General features: G+C 32.6%; 2 protein-coding genes across 2 annotated transcripts; both read left to right on the top strand.

Moving 5' to 3' along the window:
• Positions 1 to 3,875: 3,875 nt before the first annotated feature.
• LOC143191470 (uncharacterized) lies at positions 3,876 to 13,711 on the top strand. The gene is made up of 2 exons (XM_076396610.1): positions 3,876 to 4,125; positions 10,593 to 13,711. The coding sequence occupies exons 1-2, from the start codon at positions 4,107 to 4,109 to the stop codon at positions 12,743 to 12,745; spliced, it is 2,172 nt and encodes a 723-aa protein (XP_076252725.1). The 5' UTR covers positions 3,876 to 4,106; the 3' UTR covers positions 12,746 to 13,711.
• LOC143191482 (uncharacterized) lies at positions 5,612 to 6,258 on the top strand. The gene has a single exon (XM_076396635.1). The coding sequence runs from the start codon at positions 5,715 to 5,717 to the stop codon at positions 6,132 to 6,134; it is 420 nt and encodes a 139-aa protein (XP_076252750.1). The 5' UTR covers positions 5,612 to 5,714; the 3' UTR covers positions 6,135 to 6,258.
• Positions 13,712 to 17,597: the final 3,886 nt, after the last annotated feature.

Raw genomic sequence — 17,597 nt, 5'->3', positions numbered from 1 at the left:
TGTGACATCAATCTAACAATGATAACCAACATTGACTGATAAACTAACTTCTTTATGAATTACAATGACGATCATCATTAAGTTATTGCATGAACATTTAGATTTGGACCAGAAACACTCAATGATTGGCCTTGCGATTTGGTAATCGTCATCATAGAAAAATATAAATTAAACGGTATAGGCAACCTTGGGGAAATGTTTCGCTTAGTTCAACCGACGGTAGCGCTGTGATCGCAAATTATGATTGGTTAGTTTAAATTGCTGGAACCGCCACTAAAATTGAATATGATTGGTTGGTCAAATTGTTAATTTTCTATGGGCATCCATTTTTAAGTTTGTTGTTTGAAAGTTTTGGTGTTTGTTAAAGTCAAGAAATCTTCGTTTTACATTGTGCGTATCTTTTATTTTACATTAATTATTGAGTAATATTATAAAAATTGATTACAATGCATCCGTTCAGTAAAATATGTAGTGTAATTGCATGTAAATCTACTACTGAAATTAGACATCGTTTTCCAAAGAATGATTTTCCAAAAATGGGTTTATCAAGTAAATTGTAATAAATTATCTGGATTAACCACAATGCGAATATATCAACGTCATCGTGTCTGTGACAGACATTTTAGTGAAGAATTTAGAATTACCCTTCCTTCACGAACAGGTATTAGCACAAATGCATATCCAACATTGTTTTTATCAGGTACATATAAAATTATCTATCTATTATATGTGTGTTTATCTATTGTTTATTTACAGAAAGTTAACCTACTTATGAAGATGTTTATGGTAATAATGAGAATATTAATCCAATTAATCTATCAAGTTGTCCGTATGTTGTCAATGTGTTGTCTCCATATAAAGAAGTTTTGCAAGAAGGTAATAATTAAGATACTTAAGAATGGATAATTAGTACTAATAAATACTATTTTAATAGTAAAATACCTTTAAAATATTTGTAATACTTATGTAATACTTTAACGTTTTAGAACAACAATCAGAGTATTCAATAATTTTGGAGTAGTCAATTGATCTTTGATTTTATTCTCTTCGGCTTTTGTCAATATTTTTGTAACAAATTTCATATTTATGCCCCAGATGAGTACCAATATATTCAATGGATACTTAACCTAAAATAGATGTTATTACTAAAACATATAATGAGTAAAGTATAGTTCTAATTGTTACCACTGACTGCAATTTTACCTATTAGTCATGACGGATAAATACTATTAATGAATTGATTACTTCTAGCTGATGGCTGACGTACTGTAGATGCATTTTCATAACCTTAGTTGAAATAATGGATTGTACCCACGAATTTGATTTCCTGCACAATAGACACGTCATATCGTCAAGACGAATGAAATTTCGGAATTCGATCATCGGAATCTTCGGAACGACAACTTCTTTATCTTGAATTTTCCTTTGAATATCATTGTGCCAATCATTTTGATCAGTATTCGTATAATAGTTGCATAGTTGTGATTTATTACTGAGCACTATAAATGGTGCGGTCGTGAAACAGGCACAACCAAAGAATTATAAAAATTCAGTTGGAAAGTGGAATGTAGAGCATCAATGATATGGTTCTAAATTACGAGGCTTAAGTCATCTACTTCTTTGTTTTTAACCGCCTAAATGACTTGCTTGTTCAGCTTTATGTTTACCATTCATGGAGTATTATTTAAAATGGACAATAAGTCGACAGGCAAGATATTATAGATGTTATGGTTGTGTCTGGCATAAAAGTACTTTTTTATATAAAAATCATCACTTATAAATTATAACACAATGAATATTTATTTAAAATTTTCTTCATCTCTCTGGCAATATGGCCAATTATGATGAGTACTACGGGGGGCGGTAGAATTTTTGCGATATAGCGGATAACAGGTCAATTGAAAAATCCCCGGCCTGACAAATAGATGGCACTACTGGAATTAAATCCATATGTTTTTTAGTTGGCCATAACTCTCAAAAGATGCGTGTATAAATTTAACAGCTGTCGGATCATTAGTTTGTGAATTATTGCATTTTGAGTGAAGCAACTTTTGTTATTGTGAAAAAAATGGATAAAAAGGAATTTCGCGCGTTGATAAAATATTGCTTTTTGAAAGGAAAAAATACAGTTGAAGCAAAAACTTGGTTTGATGCCGAGTTTCCGGATACTGCCCCAGGAAAATCAACTATCAAGTATTGGTATGCTAAGTTTAGACCTGGTGAAATGAGCACCGAAGGCGGTGAACGCAGTGGGTGCCCAAAAGAGGTTGTCACCGACGAAAACATTAAAATAATCTACAAAATGACTTTGAATGAAGATAAATTGAAATTGAATGAAATAACACTGACACTCTAAAGATATCAACTCAACATGTACATCATATCATTCACAAAAATTTGGGTATGAGAAAGCTCTGTGCAAAGTGGGTACGCGCGACCAAAACAACGACAAGTTGATGATTCGGAGCAGTGTTTGAATATGATTAAGCGTAATAAACCCGAATTTTTGCGTCGATATGTGACAATAGATGATTTCACTCTGAAGTCCAATCGACAGTCATCCAAGTGGACTGCACACGATGAACCAAAACGTGGGAAAACGCAACAGTCGGCTGGCAAGGTTATGGCATCCGTATTTTGGTTTGCGCATGGTATAATTCTCATTGACTACCTTGAAAAAAGAAGGACCATCAACAGCGACTATTACATAGCGTTATTGGGGCGTTTGTAGGACTAAATCGCCGAAAACGGCCGCAATTGAAGAAAAGGAAAGTGCTGCTTAGCCAAGACAATGCTCCGTGTCACAAGTCAGTGAAAACGATGGCAAAAATCCATGAATTGGCCTTCGAGTGGACAGCACACGATGAATCCGCTCCAAAACGTGGGAAAACGCAACAGTCGAATTGCTTCCTCATCGACCGTATTCTCCAGATCTGGCCTCCAGCGAGTATTTCCTGTTCTCAGATCTCAAAAGAATGCTCGTTGGGAAGAAATTTTCGTCGAATGAAGAGGTGATCGCCGAAACTGAGGTGTATTTTGAAGCAAAGGACAAATCGTACTACAAAAATGGCATCTAAAAGTTGGAAGGTCGCTATAATCAGTGTATCACCCTTGAAGGGAATTATATTGAATAAAAAAAAACTAATTTTGCCAAAAAAAAAATGTTTTACTATGGTATGCCGGGGACTTTGTTTGTTGTGAGTTGTCTCTTAGAGATTTATCTGTACCAAACTTGTGCTCCGAAGAGACAGACTGGCCGGATTAGCGTTTTATAGTCGCTTCTGGGGGATTGGGAGTTTACTTTTTCTGCAGAGGGGTGAGAAGAGTAGACTGTACAAGCCATTGTCTTTACAGATAGTGTGCTGAATTTGGGCTGACTATTGAATCCTGTGGTCGAACTGGAGACCGATGTATGACACCTTCTGGAGCCAGGGATTTGGGACATTATCAATTTCGAGGCGATAAGATAAAAAACCTACCAGTTGTTGTTTTTATACCTCTAGTTCTCTAGTAGTTAAGACAAGTGGCACACTAAGAATATGGTTAGGGGTGTGCCCATTTAAGTTCCCATTCTATAGATTTTGTGATTACAAATAAACTATAAGCCTACGTGACGTGAGCTGTCAATTGCGGACGATGGCGGAGATAAACATTTGTTATAAATTTAATAATTTTCACAATTTTTGTTGATGTTGTGTTTTCAACTTGTAATTTCATGTTAGTCGGTATGGAAAAATTATCGAAATTGTAGAACAGCAACGTTCTAGCAAAGTAAATTGTATGTACATTTATTATCATTTATTTATATTTGAAAATACCTTAATAACAATAAATATTCACAATTGAATATAGTTGAAAAGGCGAAAGGTTACCACAATTAAAATTGACATACTATTTAATAAACAGTTTCGAAATATTACGTTTTATGGTATTCAGCGCATTGTCTAGACTTGTGATTCAGAAACAATCCTTTTCGTTATCGACATTATTTTCACTATATTTTTTGGCATTTTTTATCATTAAATATTGGACATTGTACAAGTTTAGAAAACAACTAGAATAAGTTTTCTCAGCTGCATTTTACCATTTTTGGAGCATTATTAAAAATGGAAAATAAGACTACAGGTAAGATATTAAAAATTGTATAATTGTGCCTCACATAAGAATATTCTTTATAACAAACATCACTTACAAAATACAACATACCGAATATTTATTTCAACTTTTCTTCAACTCTTTGGCAATATGTTTAATTATGATGAGTATGAAGAGTGCGGTAGAACTTTTCATTATAGGAGATGCAGATATGTGCAATATCAGTTATTTTATTGTTAAGTATTGTTCGAAATGTTCCTTGTTTTTTTTTAATACATTGACTGAAACTTCAAGCATACACACTGGGCAGGTTTTTTAACAATTGATTTTCAAACCACAACAAAAACACGTTATGGTTCATTTCTCCATGGTAGTCGTCCTTGGATTTGGAAGAAAATACTAATACCGCTCCAGAAATACCTAATCGAATGTTATTGTAACTTACCTTTTACCATCAATTTTTGTTGTCTTTACACCATTTTTGTTACTGCCTTGCCACGAGTACCTCAATAACCATTTTGAAATATCCAAGTTTTATCAAGATACACAAATTCATATAATTTATCTTCCTTGATTTTATTGTACGTTTTTAAAAATTAAATTCTTTTTAGGGCAATGTCTGGAAGTTCAATTAAACCTCCTCGAGGGTTATCTTTCGATCATTTAAATCCTATGCCCTGTAAGAGCGTATGAAAGGATGTCGTACATCCCTCAAAAAGCTGCCTAACTCAAAAATGTCCCTAACTCTTTTATCTATATTTTCGAGACTAATAATTTTCTGTGAAATAATTATATTAAATTATGTCTATATCCATAAAATAGTTTGTCTCACTGTTTTTATACATTTCGTATAATTGTTTTCGAGTAGAGCCAATATCAAGGTGGTCAAGATTCATCATCTACTTCGTATGTAGACGGGTTTTCTTGGGTGAATCTAACGTATTGTTCTTCATTTTGTAAGCGATGTTATTCGCAGCAACACGGTAAAAACATTTTCAATAAAATTCTCGAAATATTTTATTAAAGCCGCTATCAATTTGTAACCCTGACTATCTTTTTTTTCGACTAACAAACGAACTAAGTGATAGAATATATTACGGAGGAATTTAAAATTTATCAAAATAATAAAGTGCTAAAATAACGTTTGTCGGTTTTTAACCTGTAGTGATTATAACTAATATTTTGAATAATTTTGTGTACGTCTGACAACGGGCCGTCGTCCATTTGCCAGACGTATACCAAATTCTTGACCGCAATAGCGATAAGAGGTTTTAACTCTTACCTATAAATTATTGTGGCTGTGTAATTAATTGAAAATTTTACTATAATGTTAAAATAAATTATATTTGATGACATTTTTGTTCAATTATTTTATTTAGATTAGAATTTTGTTGTACGTCAAAGCCAAACTGAACTAAAACTCAGAGTTGATATAAATAACGCATATATAAATAAACTTTGAATAGACTACATACATTTCAAAATATAATTAATCATGTCATCTATTCGTTGCGCGACCGTTTGATGAAATAATGTTACGGATTCAAGCTCTTCCGTCAATTTTGGCTGAATGAAGTGTTTGAGCTGAAGGAGTTGCACATTCAGCAGGCTAGATCCAAATGAATATTTTTACAGATTGGTTCAAACATTTTATAAAGCCTACACGCCCAACACCAACAGACCCAAGAGTTTTACTGATATTAGATGGACACTTCAGCCATACCCGACATAATAGACTTGATATAATAGACTTGGCCAGAGAGAATAATGTTGATATTGTATCTCTACCACCTCACACCATCCACAAGCTACAACCGTTGGACAAGACGTTTATGGCGTTATTGAAAGTTTACTACAGCGAAGAAATACGAACCTGGATCAGAAACAACAAAAGAGCAGTGAGCCCTTTTGACATTGCAGAGTTATTTGGGCTAGCTTACATGAAAGTGCAAACACGCGAAAATGGTTTTTGCGTTACAGGACTTTGGCCATTAAATAAAAATATATTCAACGATGCAGATTCTCTTGCAGCGGAATAAAATGCTGTGAAAGTTAGATGTACAGATTTTACTCCGAAAAAATCTAACCACAATAATGAAGAGTCATCGACTAACAATCCAAGATTTCCCCTTACACCATTGACTTCTATTCATAATGATGAGAATTTGATTTCAAACGAATCACTGAACTTGAGGTCTAGGTCTAAGACTCAAACAGAAGAATCTACTTCTGGAACTGGACATGAGCCAACATATGACTATCAACCGTCGTCTTTAAGCATTGATCGTAGGAGTCTAGGCCTAGTATCTCCATATGACAAGTCCCGTGCCAAAAAAAGTCAGAAAAACATCTAATAAAATAAAATAAAAGCTGCGGTGTCCTCGGTTATAACTTCGTCTCCATATAAAAATAACCTTATTGAAATAAATAAGAAAAAAATTGAAAAAGAAAGTAAAACAAAAGATAAGAAATCCAAGCAAAGGTAAAGAAGTATAGAAAATAAGAAAGCCAAGACCAGGGACGAAAGTGCAGGTGGAGAAGATATCCAATTTGATTCTGATACTGAACCAAATGCCTCTATAAGAAGAGAGGCTCACGACTCTGCCGATGCAGCATGTATGTTTTGTCAGGAACTTTTTTCCGAAAATGGAGCAGGAGAACTGTAGATTCGATGTTTAATTTGTAAGCTCTGGGCACGTAATGACTGTGATGGGCCAGAGTTTGACAACTGGATATGTGATTTTTGTAAGTAAATTATGTGATTTCTTCCGTCTACGAAAGTAATTTGATCTCTTATAAGATAAATGTTTATAATTGTTATTTTCCTAGAAGATATTATAAGTTTCTCTTTGTAGTCCATTTTTGAGTACCTGTTCTATATTTAGCGTCTATTTCGATATTTTGTTTAATGCTCAATTTGATAATTATATTATAATATTTAGAACATAAGATTGTTAATTTTTAAATTTTGTTTATTTTTGAGGCAAAAATAAAATAGTAACCCATATTTGGTTACTATCCTCTGAACTGTGCTCATTCTCTGTATTTAGTTTAGAAAATATACTTGTTTACTGTATTAATTTTTTTTGTACTCAGCTACCATAACTTTTCTTGCTCCATCAATATGTTTTACATACATACTTTTCTTCCTGTAAAGAAGTATGGTGTCGTTTATCATCTCATTCTTTACTTACAGAAAAAAATTGCAAACAAATCAAACACTTAACTTTATTGTTATTGTTAGATAACAATTATTAAAATAGCCTAATTTCCATTTCTCATTGAATGCACAGTTTTCTTCACTTAACTTCCGCTTCTCAGTAGAGATAAATACCAATGAATTGTTACTTAAACTAATAGGAAAGCTGGACAAACAAGAAAAAATGATAGAATATTTTTCAGAAAGGATTGAAAAACTAGAAATGAAAAACATTAGGCCTGTGGCCCCAAAAACCCGAAATGGCAAATAAAGATATCCGACTAGCTAGCGACTAGCCGATGCTAATGGAATCCGGCAACATCACGCTACCCTGCAACATATCTAGGAATACTCCTAGATATGCAAAAAATAGATATTTGCCTAATATCGAAAACCCATTTAACAAAAGAATCCTTTATAAAATTTAGAGGATATACATTTTATCATACCATCCATCCATCTAACACCGCAAGAGGAGGAAGTGCAAAAATAATAAAAAAGAACATTTCCCACCACCAAGAACCCGGGCTCAGGCAGCAGCAGTAACTATTAAATCAAGCAGATACAAGAATACAATAGTCGCAATTTATTGTGCTCCAAGATACAATCAAAAAAGGAAAATTATTTGAATGTCCTAAGCAACCTGGGAGAAAAATTTATAACTGGAGAAATACAAGATGGGGATCCAGAATGACAACAACTAAAGGCAATGAACTACATAAAGCAGCTGCTGAACTAATATGTAGTTACATGTCAACTGGAAAACTAACTTATTGGCCTACTGATCAAGAGAAAACCCCAGACCTGTTAGATTTTTTCATAGTAAGAAACATTGAGTGAAAATATAATATAATAATAATAATAATAAATGTACCCCTCAAGACAACTGAACAATTAAATTTTGAAGCAGAAAAATTCGTAGTTGATATTCAACAAGCTGCTTGGAATAATACTCCAGAAATTAAGAGTACAACTAAAGGAATTAATTATCCAAAAGAAGTGAGGCAAATGGTAGCTGAAAAACGTAAATTACGAAAAAAGTGGTAACAAAACAGAACAACTGAGAATAAAAATAGTTTAAACAATATAACCGAAAGACTGAAAAGGGAAGTACTAGAAATTAAAAACAAAACCATAAATGACTATTTGAGAAATTTAACAGATGATAAAGAAACTGATTACTCACTCTGGAAAGCCAGAAAATATCTAAAGTGCTAATGTCTACACAGTTCACTTATAAGAGATCTATGTGGGAATTGGGCACGAAGCATTTGCTGAATACCGAGAAAAAACTTTCAAACCCAACGAAACTAATATTGAACTAATTTGCCGGACATAGAAGCTGGAAATTCGATGATTGAATTAGTCACGCCGAAAGAGTTAACCAAAGTTATTAAAACTGACATTAACCCCAGAAAATCATCAGGCTAAGATTTAATAACAGGAGAATTACTGCAAGAACTACCAAGAAAATGAATACATTACAATAATACATTACATCAATACAGCATTTAGATTAAAACATGTCCCAGACATTTGGAAGATGGCGGAAATTATAATGATCCTAAGACCTGGGAAGTTACCAAACGAAATAAAATCTATAGACCTATATCACTGCTGCAGTAATATCTAAGGTTTTTGAAAAAGTCCTGTTGGAAAGAATAAAATCGATTATAGACAGAAAAAACCTAATACCAACACACCAGTTTGGGTTTATTAACAAGCACTCAACAATTGACCAGCTTCACAGAATAACAGACGGTAGATGTAGCACAAGCCTTCGATAAGGTTTGGCATGAAGGCCTTGTTCATAAACTACCGAAAATGCTACCAAAACAACACACCGAGCTCTTAAAATCATACATTGCAACCAGAATGTTTAGAGTCAAATAAGAAGAAGCTTACTCTACAATAAAAAAATCTAAAGCATAGGTACCACAAGGAAGTGTACTGGACCAATGCTTTATCTACTCTAAACTTGTGATATCCCACAAATGGAGAATATTACGATGGCTACATTTGCTGGTGATACTGCGATTATAGCTGTCGGAGACAATAGTGAAGAAGCCTCACGAAAATTACAACAGGCAGGTGACAATATAAAAAATTGAATGCTAGCTTGGAAAATAAGAATTAATGAAAGTAAATCTGTACATGTGCAGTTCACCTATAAAGAGACCGTAAAAGCACCAATAACATTAAATAACACTATCACTCCATATAGCAACAACGCTAAATATCTTGGAATGAATCTCGATGCAAAACTTCACTGGAAGGAACACATAAAGACGAAAAGAAAAGAACTTGAATTGAAATATAGGAAAATGTACTGGCTAATTGGAAGAAAATCACAATTACCAGAACACAATAAATTGCTATTATATAAGCAAATACTAAAACCTATATGGACATACGGAGTTCAAGAGTTCGGCAAAGAGTAACATAAATCAAATACACATTTTTCAGAACAAAGTCCTGAGAGGTATTGTGGGCGCACCCAAATATTATAGGACTGATTACCTACATCGAGATCTTCAGATACCCACACCCAGACAAGAAATTAATAGAAATGCTAGAGGGCATGAGGAAAGGCTCCATTCCCATACGAATAATGGAATATTGCAACTACTGGATACCACCAAAATAGGACACAGACTCAAAAGAATCAAACCATCTGATCTTGTGTAGTGTTGTGTAGTGAGGTGCATTTATTAAAAAATTCAGCAGTGACATGTATAAACATTAATTCACCAGAGATTGAGATAGCGCCGATGGGTCCTCCTAGTTATATACATAGATTTAAGTTATCATAAAGGCAAATTGTAGGTTAGACGGAAACAACTAGTACAATATTAAATAAATAATAGAAAAAGTAGAGATAAATAAACTTGTTGCCAGAAGAAAAACTAATTTGCTCATTAAAATCATTTGGGATTACAAATTATAATGTGCTCTCTGCAAAAATTTTGTTACTTAAATAAAGAAAATAAAAAGAATTGGCGAGACGCATGTGGCCCGAGGGCCATTGTTTGGACAGCTCTGGTGTAGAAAGATTTGAGTTAGGCCCACAAATTGCAGCTTTCTGATTAAAAAATACAGTTTAGAAGATTAGAAAACAAGTGGCTTATTATTTTGAAACAGATTACCATGGCGCAGAATACAGAAAGGAAAAATTTGTATTTAACTTTAACCAAAATTTTAGGTTCAACTAAGATTTGAGTGTGATAGATCATAAATTTCATTTTCATGTTTTTCAAATTATTTTACTGAATACAAAATTACAAATACTTTGTTTTAGGTATAGATACAATAAGGAAAACGATCATCCTGTATATAAGTTTGGCACTATTTCAATCTGTTTATGGTGAAAAATGTTTCCACACTGTTGAAGACCATACATTTACAATAACCTGTGAGGGCGCAACAATGGAAGACTATTTGGACGATATTTTTGAGATGAAAATTCACATTCGAGATTTTAAGGACAATAAAGGAACCTTCCATATCAATATTAAGTTGCATAATTGCAACTTGAGCCATATAGATGACTGGATTTATATACCCTGGGAAGAATACATGCAGCAAGTCTCTGAGCTGAGGATAACCAACTCATCTATTAATCATATACAGTCACTGAATAGGTTTAATGAGTTAAAAATTCTTGATCTGAGTAGTAATGATATAAATGATTATGCTTTCTTAGAGAGCATGAAGAGTCTAACACATTTATATTTAGCTCATAATAATTTTTCACCGGACAGTTCTTTGTTCGATTATATCAGAGGGTCATACGCACTTTCGGTCATTGATCTTAGTTATAGTAACTTAGAAAACTTCAGAATGTCATTCCAAACTAATATTATAAGTTGTAATTTGAGTCATAGCAATAACTTGAGAGAAATATTTTTGTATAGTAGTGATTTTTACATTCAAAATTTGGATCTTACGGACAATAGGAATCTTATAGCATGCCATTTGAATTATAATGATATAGGTCATCTTGATTTGTCAAATTCATACCAAGATTTCACCGATATTCTTAGAGACACTAAAATATATAATAAAATTACTTTAAAAGACAATTATTTACCAGTTCTTAACGAGACAACGTTGAATTTGGATTTTCGTTGTTGTGAGAGTCGCAGTATTCTAGGATTATCGATTGATTTGTCCAACACAAGCTTGGCAGACATATCAGACGGTTTTTTCAATGAGCAGCTATTGAACGAATTAAATTTGAGTTTTAATAATCTGTCGAAGTTAGAATATCCGTTGTTCCTTGAGTCAAAATTGGTGAACTTAAATTTATCCAGTTCAAACATCTCGAGCCTTAGTCCGAATGTTTTTAGTAATCTTACTGTTAAAACTATTGACCTCTCCAATAACAACCTGCGTTGGCTTGATGGCACATTCAGCAGAGCCCATACCATCAAAAACATCATTTTGTCGTCAAATCCTATCGCTTCTATTACCAAGAGTGCGTTCAAGAAATGTAGAGATTTGGAAAGCCTCGACCTAACCAACACTTATGCCCTCTACAGTGGTAACGTCTTTGCCACCTTGCCGAGTTTGAGAAATTTCGATGCCAGTTTCAGCAAATCTCTCTATACTCCAGAAATTCTCAACATGAACCTATCGAGTTTGACTATTGTTAATTCTAGGTTAGATAAGTTGAATTCGAGCAGTTTCAAGGGATTTTATAAACTAGAACGATTAACCTTCGTCAATTCGTCATCATCTGGAATGAGTAAGAATGTCTTCAAAGGCTTGTACAGTTTAAGGTATATCGATATCAGCGGACTAAGTGATCTCAACATCGATCCTAGAATATTCAAACCCCTAAAGTACCTGGAGGTTCTCGATCTATCCAACTATAATCTGAGGGATCTACAAAATAATTTAAATACTCTAAAATCGCTTGAAATATTGAACTTGTCATCGAATGTTTTACAACTGGAAAAGGACTCTTTTTCAGGCTTAAGAAAATTGCAAGTCTTGTGTCTGACCGACAATAAGTTGTCCTCTTTACCAGTAGGATTATTTGCGTCATTGAAGAAGCTGACACATTTGTATCTAAACAAGAACTACTTGAGCCAACTTGTTCCTGGTATATTTTCGAATTTAAACAGTCTTGAAATGTTAGATTTATCGCATAATCAATTAACGGCTAACAGTCTTCATAACATAGTACCAATATCCGTGAGCAATATGAAATATTTATATTTGCAAAATAACTATATAAGGACGCAGTCACGCTCAAACGTCGATTATTATTTCAGCATAATAGTTAATCATCCTTCACTTAAACGGATAGATGTTAATAATAATGAATGGCGGTGTAGTATTTTGTTTTACTTGTTATTATTACTTAGAAATAATTATATTTCGTATTTACCTGATGATCCATCTTATAAAGAAACAAACATAGATGGTATTAGATGTACTAGTTAGTGTCTTGACTATATTTTATTTTTATTTTTTTATAAATAATATTATCAAGGTAATGTACTCTTACTAATAAAAATGTATTAGGTAGGTACTTATTAGGTACTTAGGTACTTATTTGTTATGGAAGGCAGCATCACATACATGTTAGAATTTTAATCTTATTTTTACTGAAACAACTCATTTGTGCATATCTGCAGGGTAGCCATTGAATTTATTAGTTTTGTCTTGAGTTATTAGAGATCAGGGAGATACTCAATATAACTTACAATATAATCTTAACGTTTCTGAACGTGAAATGGACTAATTTTTAAAAAATTGCCTTATCCATTCATTATATGTTGTTATTATATTTTACAATATTAACTTCCAAATTTGTAATCAAATCCCATGGCTATACCTTCCGTATGCTTCAACACGCTTTGTTACTATCCGTGTTTTGTTTTTAGTATTTGGATCCATAATATCTTGATATAACAGTGAAATAGAATTATCCAGTTCTTTGTAATGAAGACTATATTTTCTTACCTTATAGATATTGAAACATATTAAATACAAAAAGCTAACATGGTTTGAAACAGATACTATTTCCGCATTATATAATAAATACCAGCTTATATCAAAATTGCTGAATATTATACACATACAAGTCTTATGAATACCGAATTTTAATTTCCGACTTCTTCATAAAAAGCTTGTGCATAAAAAACTCGCAGCATTTTCCGGTTCATTGTTCTAGCTCATTCTAGAGGGTTTACTACAACCGTATAAAGAGGCACAGAAAGACGTTATGAAAATAATAAAACAGCCAACAATCCTTGCATTTAAGAAGCTTTGTTTTTTAACATTTGTATTTAATGAATATATACAACATAAATTTGTGTAGTACTTGTGCAGTATAGGTGTTTTTTGTTATTTTATGTTTTTATTAGTAACTAAGATATAAGTGAAAATAAATTTTATATTCACGTATAGATTTTTCTTCGTTAATGAATCCCATTCTCCTCTTCATCGGTACACATATTATTCCCTCGTTAACCGTGATTTCACCAACGGCTGCTATCTTACCGGAATGTAACCCACATTCAGGATGTTAAACATTTCTGGCGATTTCAAAGAAATATTATTTTGATGAAAAATTATTAACAAAGCTAGCCAGAGGAGAAGGGAAACAATTTTTGGGTCAAGGTTACAGATCTCCTCTATAAGAGAAAAGTTAAAAATCATCTGAATAACGAGCCCTCAAATTAGTTTCTTGCGCATCCAAATTGTAGGTATCTTTATATTAATAAACACGACACACTAATTAACATGTATCTGTCATTAAAAATGGAAATTTTGGACTTAACTACAATACTACACTATATACTATTACATAATACTACAATATATTTAACTGCGTAATGTTTTTGAAATTTAATAAAACCAATAGCGGAAATTTTTAATGATTTTTAATATGTTTTTCTGTTTCAGCAGATTCTTACCAATTATTACCACGGTAGTAATTACTAATGAAGCAAGTTCTATGTTGTTTATATATAATTTCCTTTAAATTGCCACTTGTATATTACGTGTTTGTTTACGAGGGTTCCGGTACTACCCAATGTTAATAAAATTTAATTCAACATGTATTTTTTCATATTCATTTAACATATATTTAAGCATATAATCATTTATTAATACTAACATAGTGTTAAGTACTAAGTTATACTACTATTAAGTTAATAATATTTCTCTCGTATTAGAGTATAATAATTCAAAAACATATAATATAAATAATAAGACAAGATTTTAAGAATTATATGCTTATAAAATTTATTTTAACAATATTTCTAATATAAGATCCGACTGTCTATTATATCACTATATATTGCTATGACATCAAAGAATAATATCGGATATTACAACCCTATTCTAACTGAAAATATATTAAGTATATCATATAAGAGGTCAATTAAAAAGTTCCCGACCTACCATAGTAAAACAAAAAATTTGTTGTTTTTATTTAACATAATTCCCATTAAGGATACCATTTTTGTAGCAGGATTTGTCCTTTGGTTCAAAATATGCCTCAGTTTCGTCGATCACCTGTGCATTCGACGAAAATTTCTTCCCAGCGAGCATTCTGTCGAGACCTGAGGTCAGAAAATAGTCGCTTGGGGCCAGATCTGGAGAATACAGTAGATGAGGAAGCAATTCGAAGCCTAATTCATGGATTCTTGCCATCGTTTTCACTGACCTGTGACACGGTGTATTGTCTTGGTGAAGCAGCACTTTCTTCTTCTTCAAATGCGGACATTTTACGGCGATTTCGACCTTCAAACGGGGCAGTAACGCTATGTAAACTCGGGTTTATTGCGCTAGACGTTGTTTTTGGTTAAAAGTGAGCTCGCGCTGCACCCACTTAGCACTGAGCTTTCTCATACCCACATATTCGTGAATGATATGATGTACATATTCAGTTGATATCTTTAGAGTATCTGCTATTAAGTTCACTTTCAATTTATGGTCATTCAAAATCATATTCTGAATTTTTTAAATGTTTTCATCGGTAACAACCTCTTTTGGTTGTCCATTGCGTTCACTGTCTCCGGTGCTCATTTCACCACCTCTAAACTTAACATACAAATCCTCGATGGTTGATTTTCCTGGGACAGTGTACCGAAACTCGGCATCAAGCCAAGTATATTTGTTTAGTGCCATCAATTTTATGGGATCTATTAGAGTTCTAACTTATCTTGATATATTGAAGGTAAACTTTAAATCCTTTTCCCTGTTGATATTACATTAACTTCATTAAACCAAAAATACAATCACACCTCATAATCACTTTTAAAATTTGGTCTTGAAAATATTATGAATTGGACAGTTGAACACTAAAAATTTATGTGGTTTTTAAAGATATTTATATTTTACAGTATTTAATCTGTTTAACTACTTCTTCACAATTTTCTCCGGGAGAATGATGTGAAAAAATTGAAGTGGTGATGTACCCTTTTAAAGATTTCTCGAACATACTAGGTGAAGGATGCTCCATGACCTCTAATAGATCCAATAAAATTCTTTAAGCAATCCTGGTTAAGATTTGTTAAATAAATGTAGTTGTTTGTAAATTTAGACAAAATAGATTTCTTTAAGGTAATAAATCCCCTAAAAGTAGCAATTACATTTAAATATACAATAGCTCTACAATAAAATTATTAACACTGATTGTTCTAAACAGTTAAAGTATTACAAATATTTTAGGGATATTTTACAATTAAAATAGTATTTATTACTACTGATTATCCAGTTATCTTAATTATTACCTTCTTGTAAGACTTCTTTATGTAGAGACATCACACTGACAGCATACGAACAACTTGGTAGATTAATTGAATTTTATTACTACTAACATCTTCATAAGTAGGTTTTGATTTTCTGTAAACAAACAATATATAAACAGACATGTAGTAGATAGATAATGTTATATGTACCTGATAAAACAATGTTGGATATGCATTTACCCTAATACCTGTTTGTGAAGGAAGGGTAATTCTAAATTTTTCACTAAAATATCCGTGACAGACGCATGACGTTGATATATTTGCATTTTGGTTTATCCTGGTAACTTGCTACTATTTACTTGATTAACTCATTTTTGGAAAGGAGCGAGATCATTTTTTGGGAAACGATGTCTAATTTCCATAGTAGATTTTTACCCCGGTACACTACATCTTTTACTACAGTGACACATTGTCATCAATTTTTATATTATTACTCCATAATAATTAATGTAAAACAGATAATATGCACAACGTAAAACGAAGATTTCTTGATCTAAACAAAAACGCAAAAACTGAAACCTTCAAACAACAAACTAAAAAATTAACGCCCATAGAAAATACTGACTTCACACAATTTGATAGGCCAATCACGTTCCATGTTAGTGGCGGCACCAGGAATTTAAACTAGCCAAAGTCGATCTAAAGTGTTTTTGTTATCTTTGTGTATCTTACAAACCAGCAGTAATTTAATAGACACATAGAGTAAGATTTAGATTAGAATAGTCTTTAGAATAATTTCGAATAGTCTTTAACATAAGTTAGAATAGTATCTAGAATAAGATTAAGATTATAAGTTGTACAGCAGATCACTTACTGAAGAGATCTTTTACATGTCAGGCGAGTTATATTATATAACGGAAATCATATAGTAATAACTATTGCGCACTGGCAGATTGTTGAAGTTCTAAGAGATTAATTTAAAAAAATTGTAAAACGTGTCCTTTTTGTGTTACAAAAACTAGAAGTACACAGTTTAAATACTGAAAATGAAAATGATTACCACAAGTTACAAGGATATTTCAGGTTCGAAATCGAAAAATTGGGACAAATGTGCCCAAAGCTGCGTATTTGCGGTACTTTGATTTTGCTGTAATAAACAATGACAAGCCAGGGTTATCTAAATTGTTTTGCAACGCGCGTAAAACGGATATATAAAAGCGGTCAGTCATTTCATTTTCATAACCAAAATTGTGGAGAGAATAGAAATATCATATAGATGATTGGTATTTTTGCTCGAAGAATGTCGGTATAAATGCAAAAATAGCATAGTATAAATATCCTGGCGTATCATCGGTATCGAATACAGTTCCACTTATGAACAGTGACCCATAGCAATTTGTCCAGGTACAAGTGTAAAAAATGCCATAAGAACTTCGCCTTCATCACCGGCGACCAAAGGATGCGATTTAATTACGGATGAAACAAAGAAGGAATATTCCAAAACTATTGGTTGACACTGATAAGAAAAGTTTAAAAAATATCAATTTCTCTTACAGCATGAGCTATTAAGTGAAACAATGGCTTGAAAAGTG

Source organism: Rhynchophorus ferrugineus, unplaced genomic scaffold (genome assembly GCF_030347505.1).
Source record: "Rhynchophorus ferrugineus isolate W39M unplaced genomic scaffold, kcgeb_rfMv2 rfM1, whole genome shotgun sequence".
NCBI lineage: Eukaryota > Metazoa > Arthropoda > Insecta > Coleoptera > Curculionidae > Rhynchophorus > Rhynchophorus ferrugineus.
The sequence above is the reverse complement of the archived record's forward strand: the minus strand, read 5'-3'. Positions and strand labels throughout refer to the sequence as shown.

What these genes read in the sequence shown, in the direction of transcription:
- LOC143191482 (XM_076396635.1), top strand. Translation starts at nt 5,715, where the DNA reads ATGAATATTTTTACAGATTGGTTCAAACATTTTATAAAGCCTACACGC.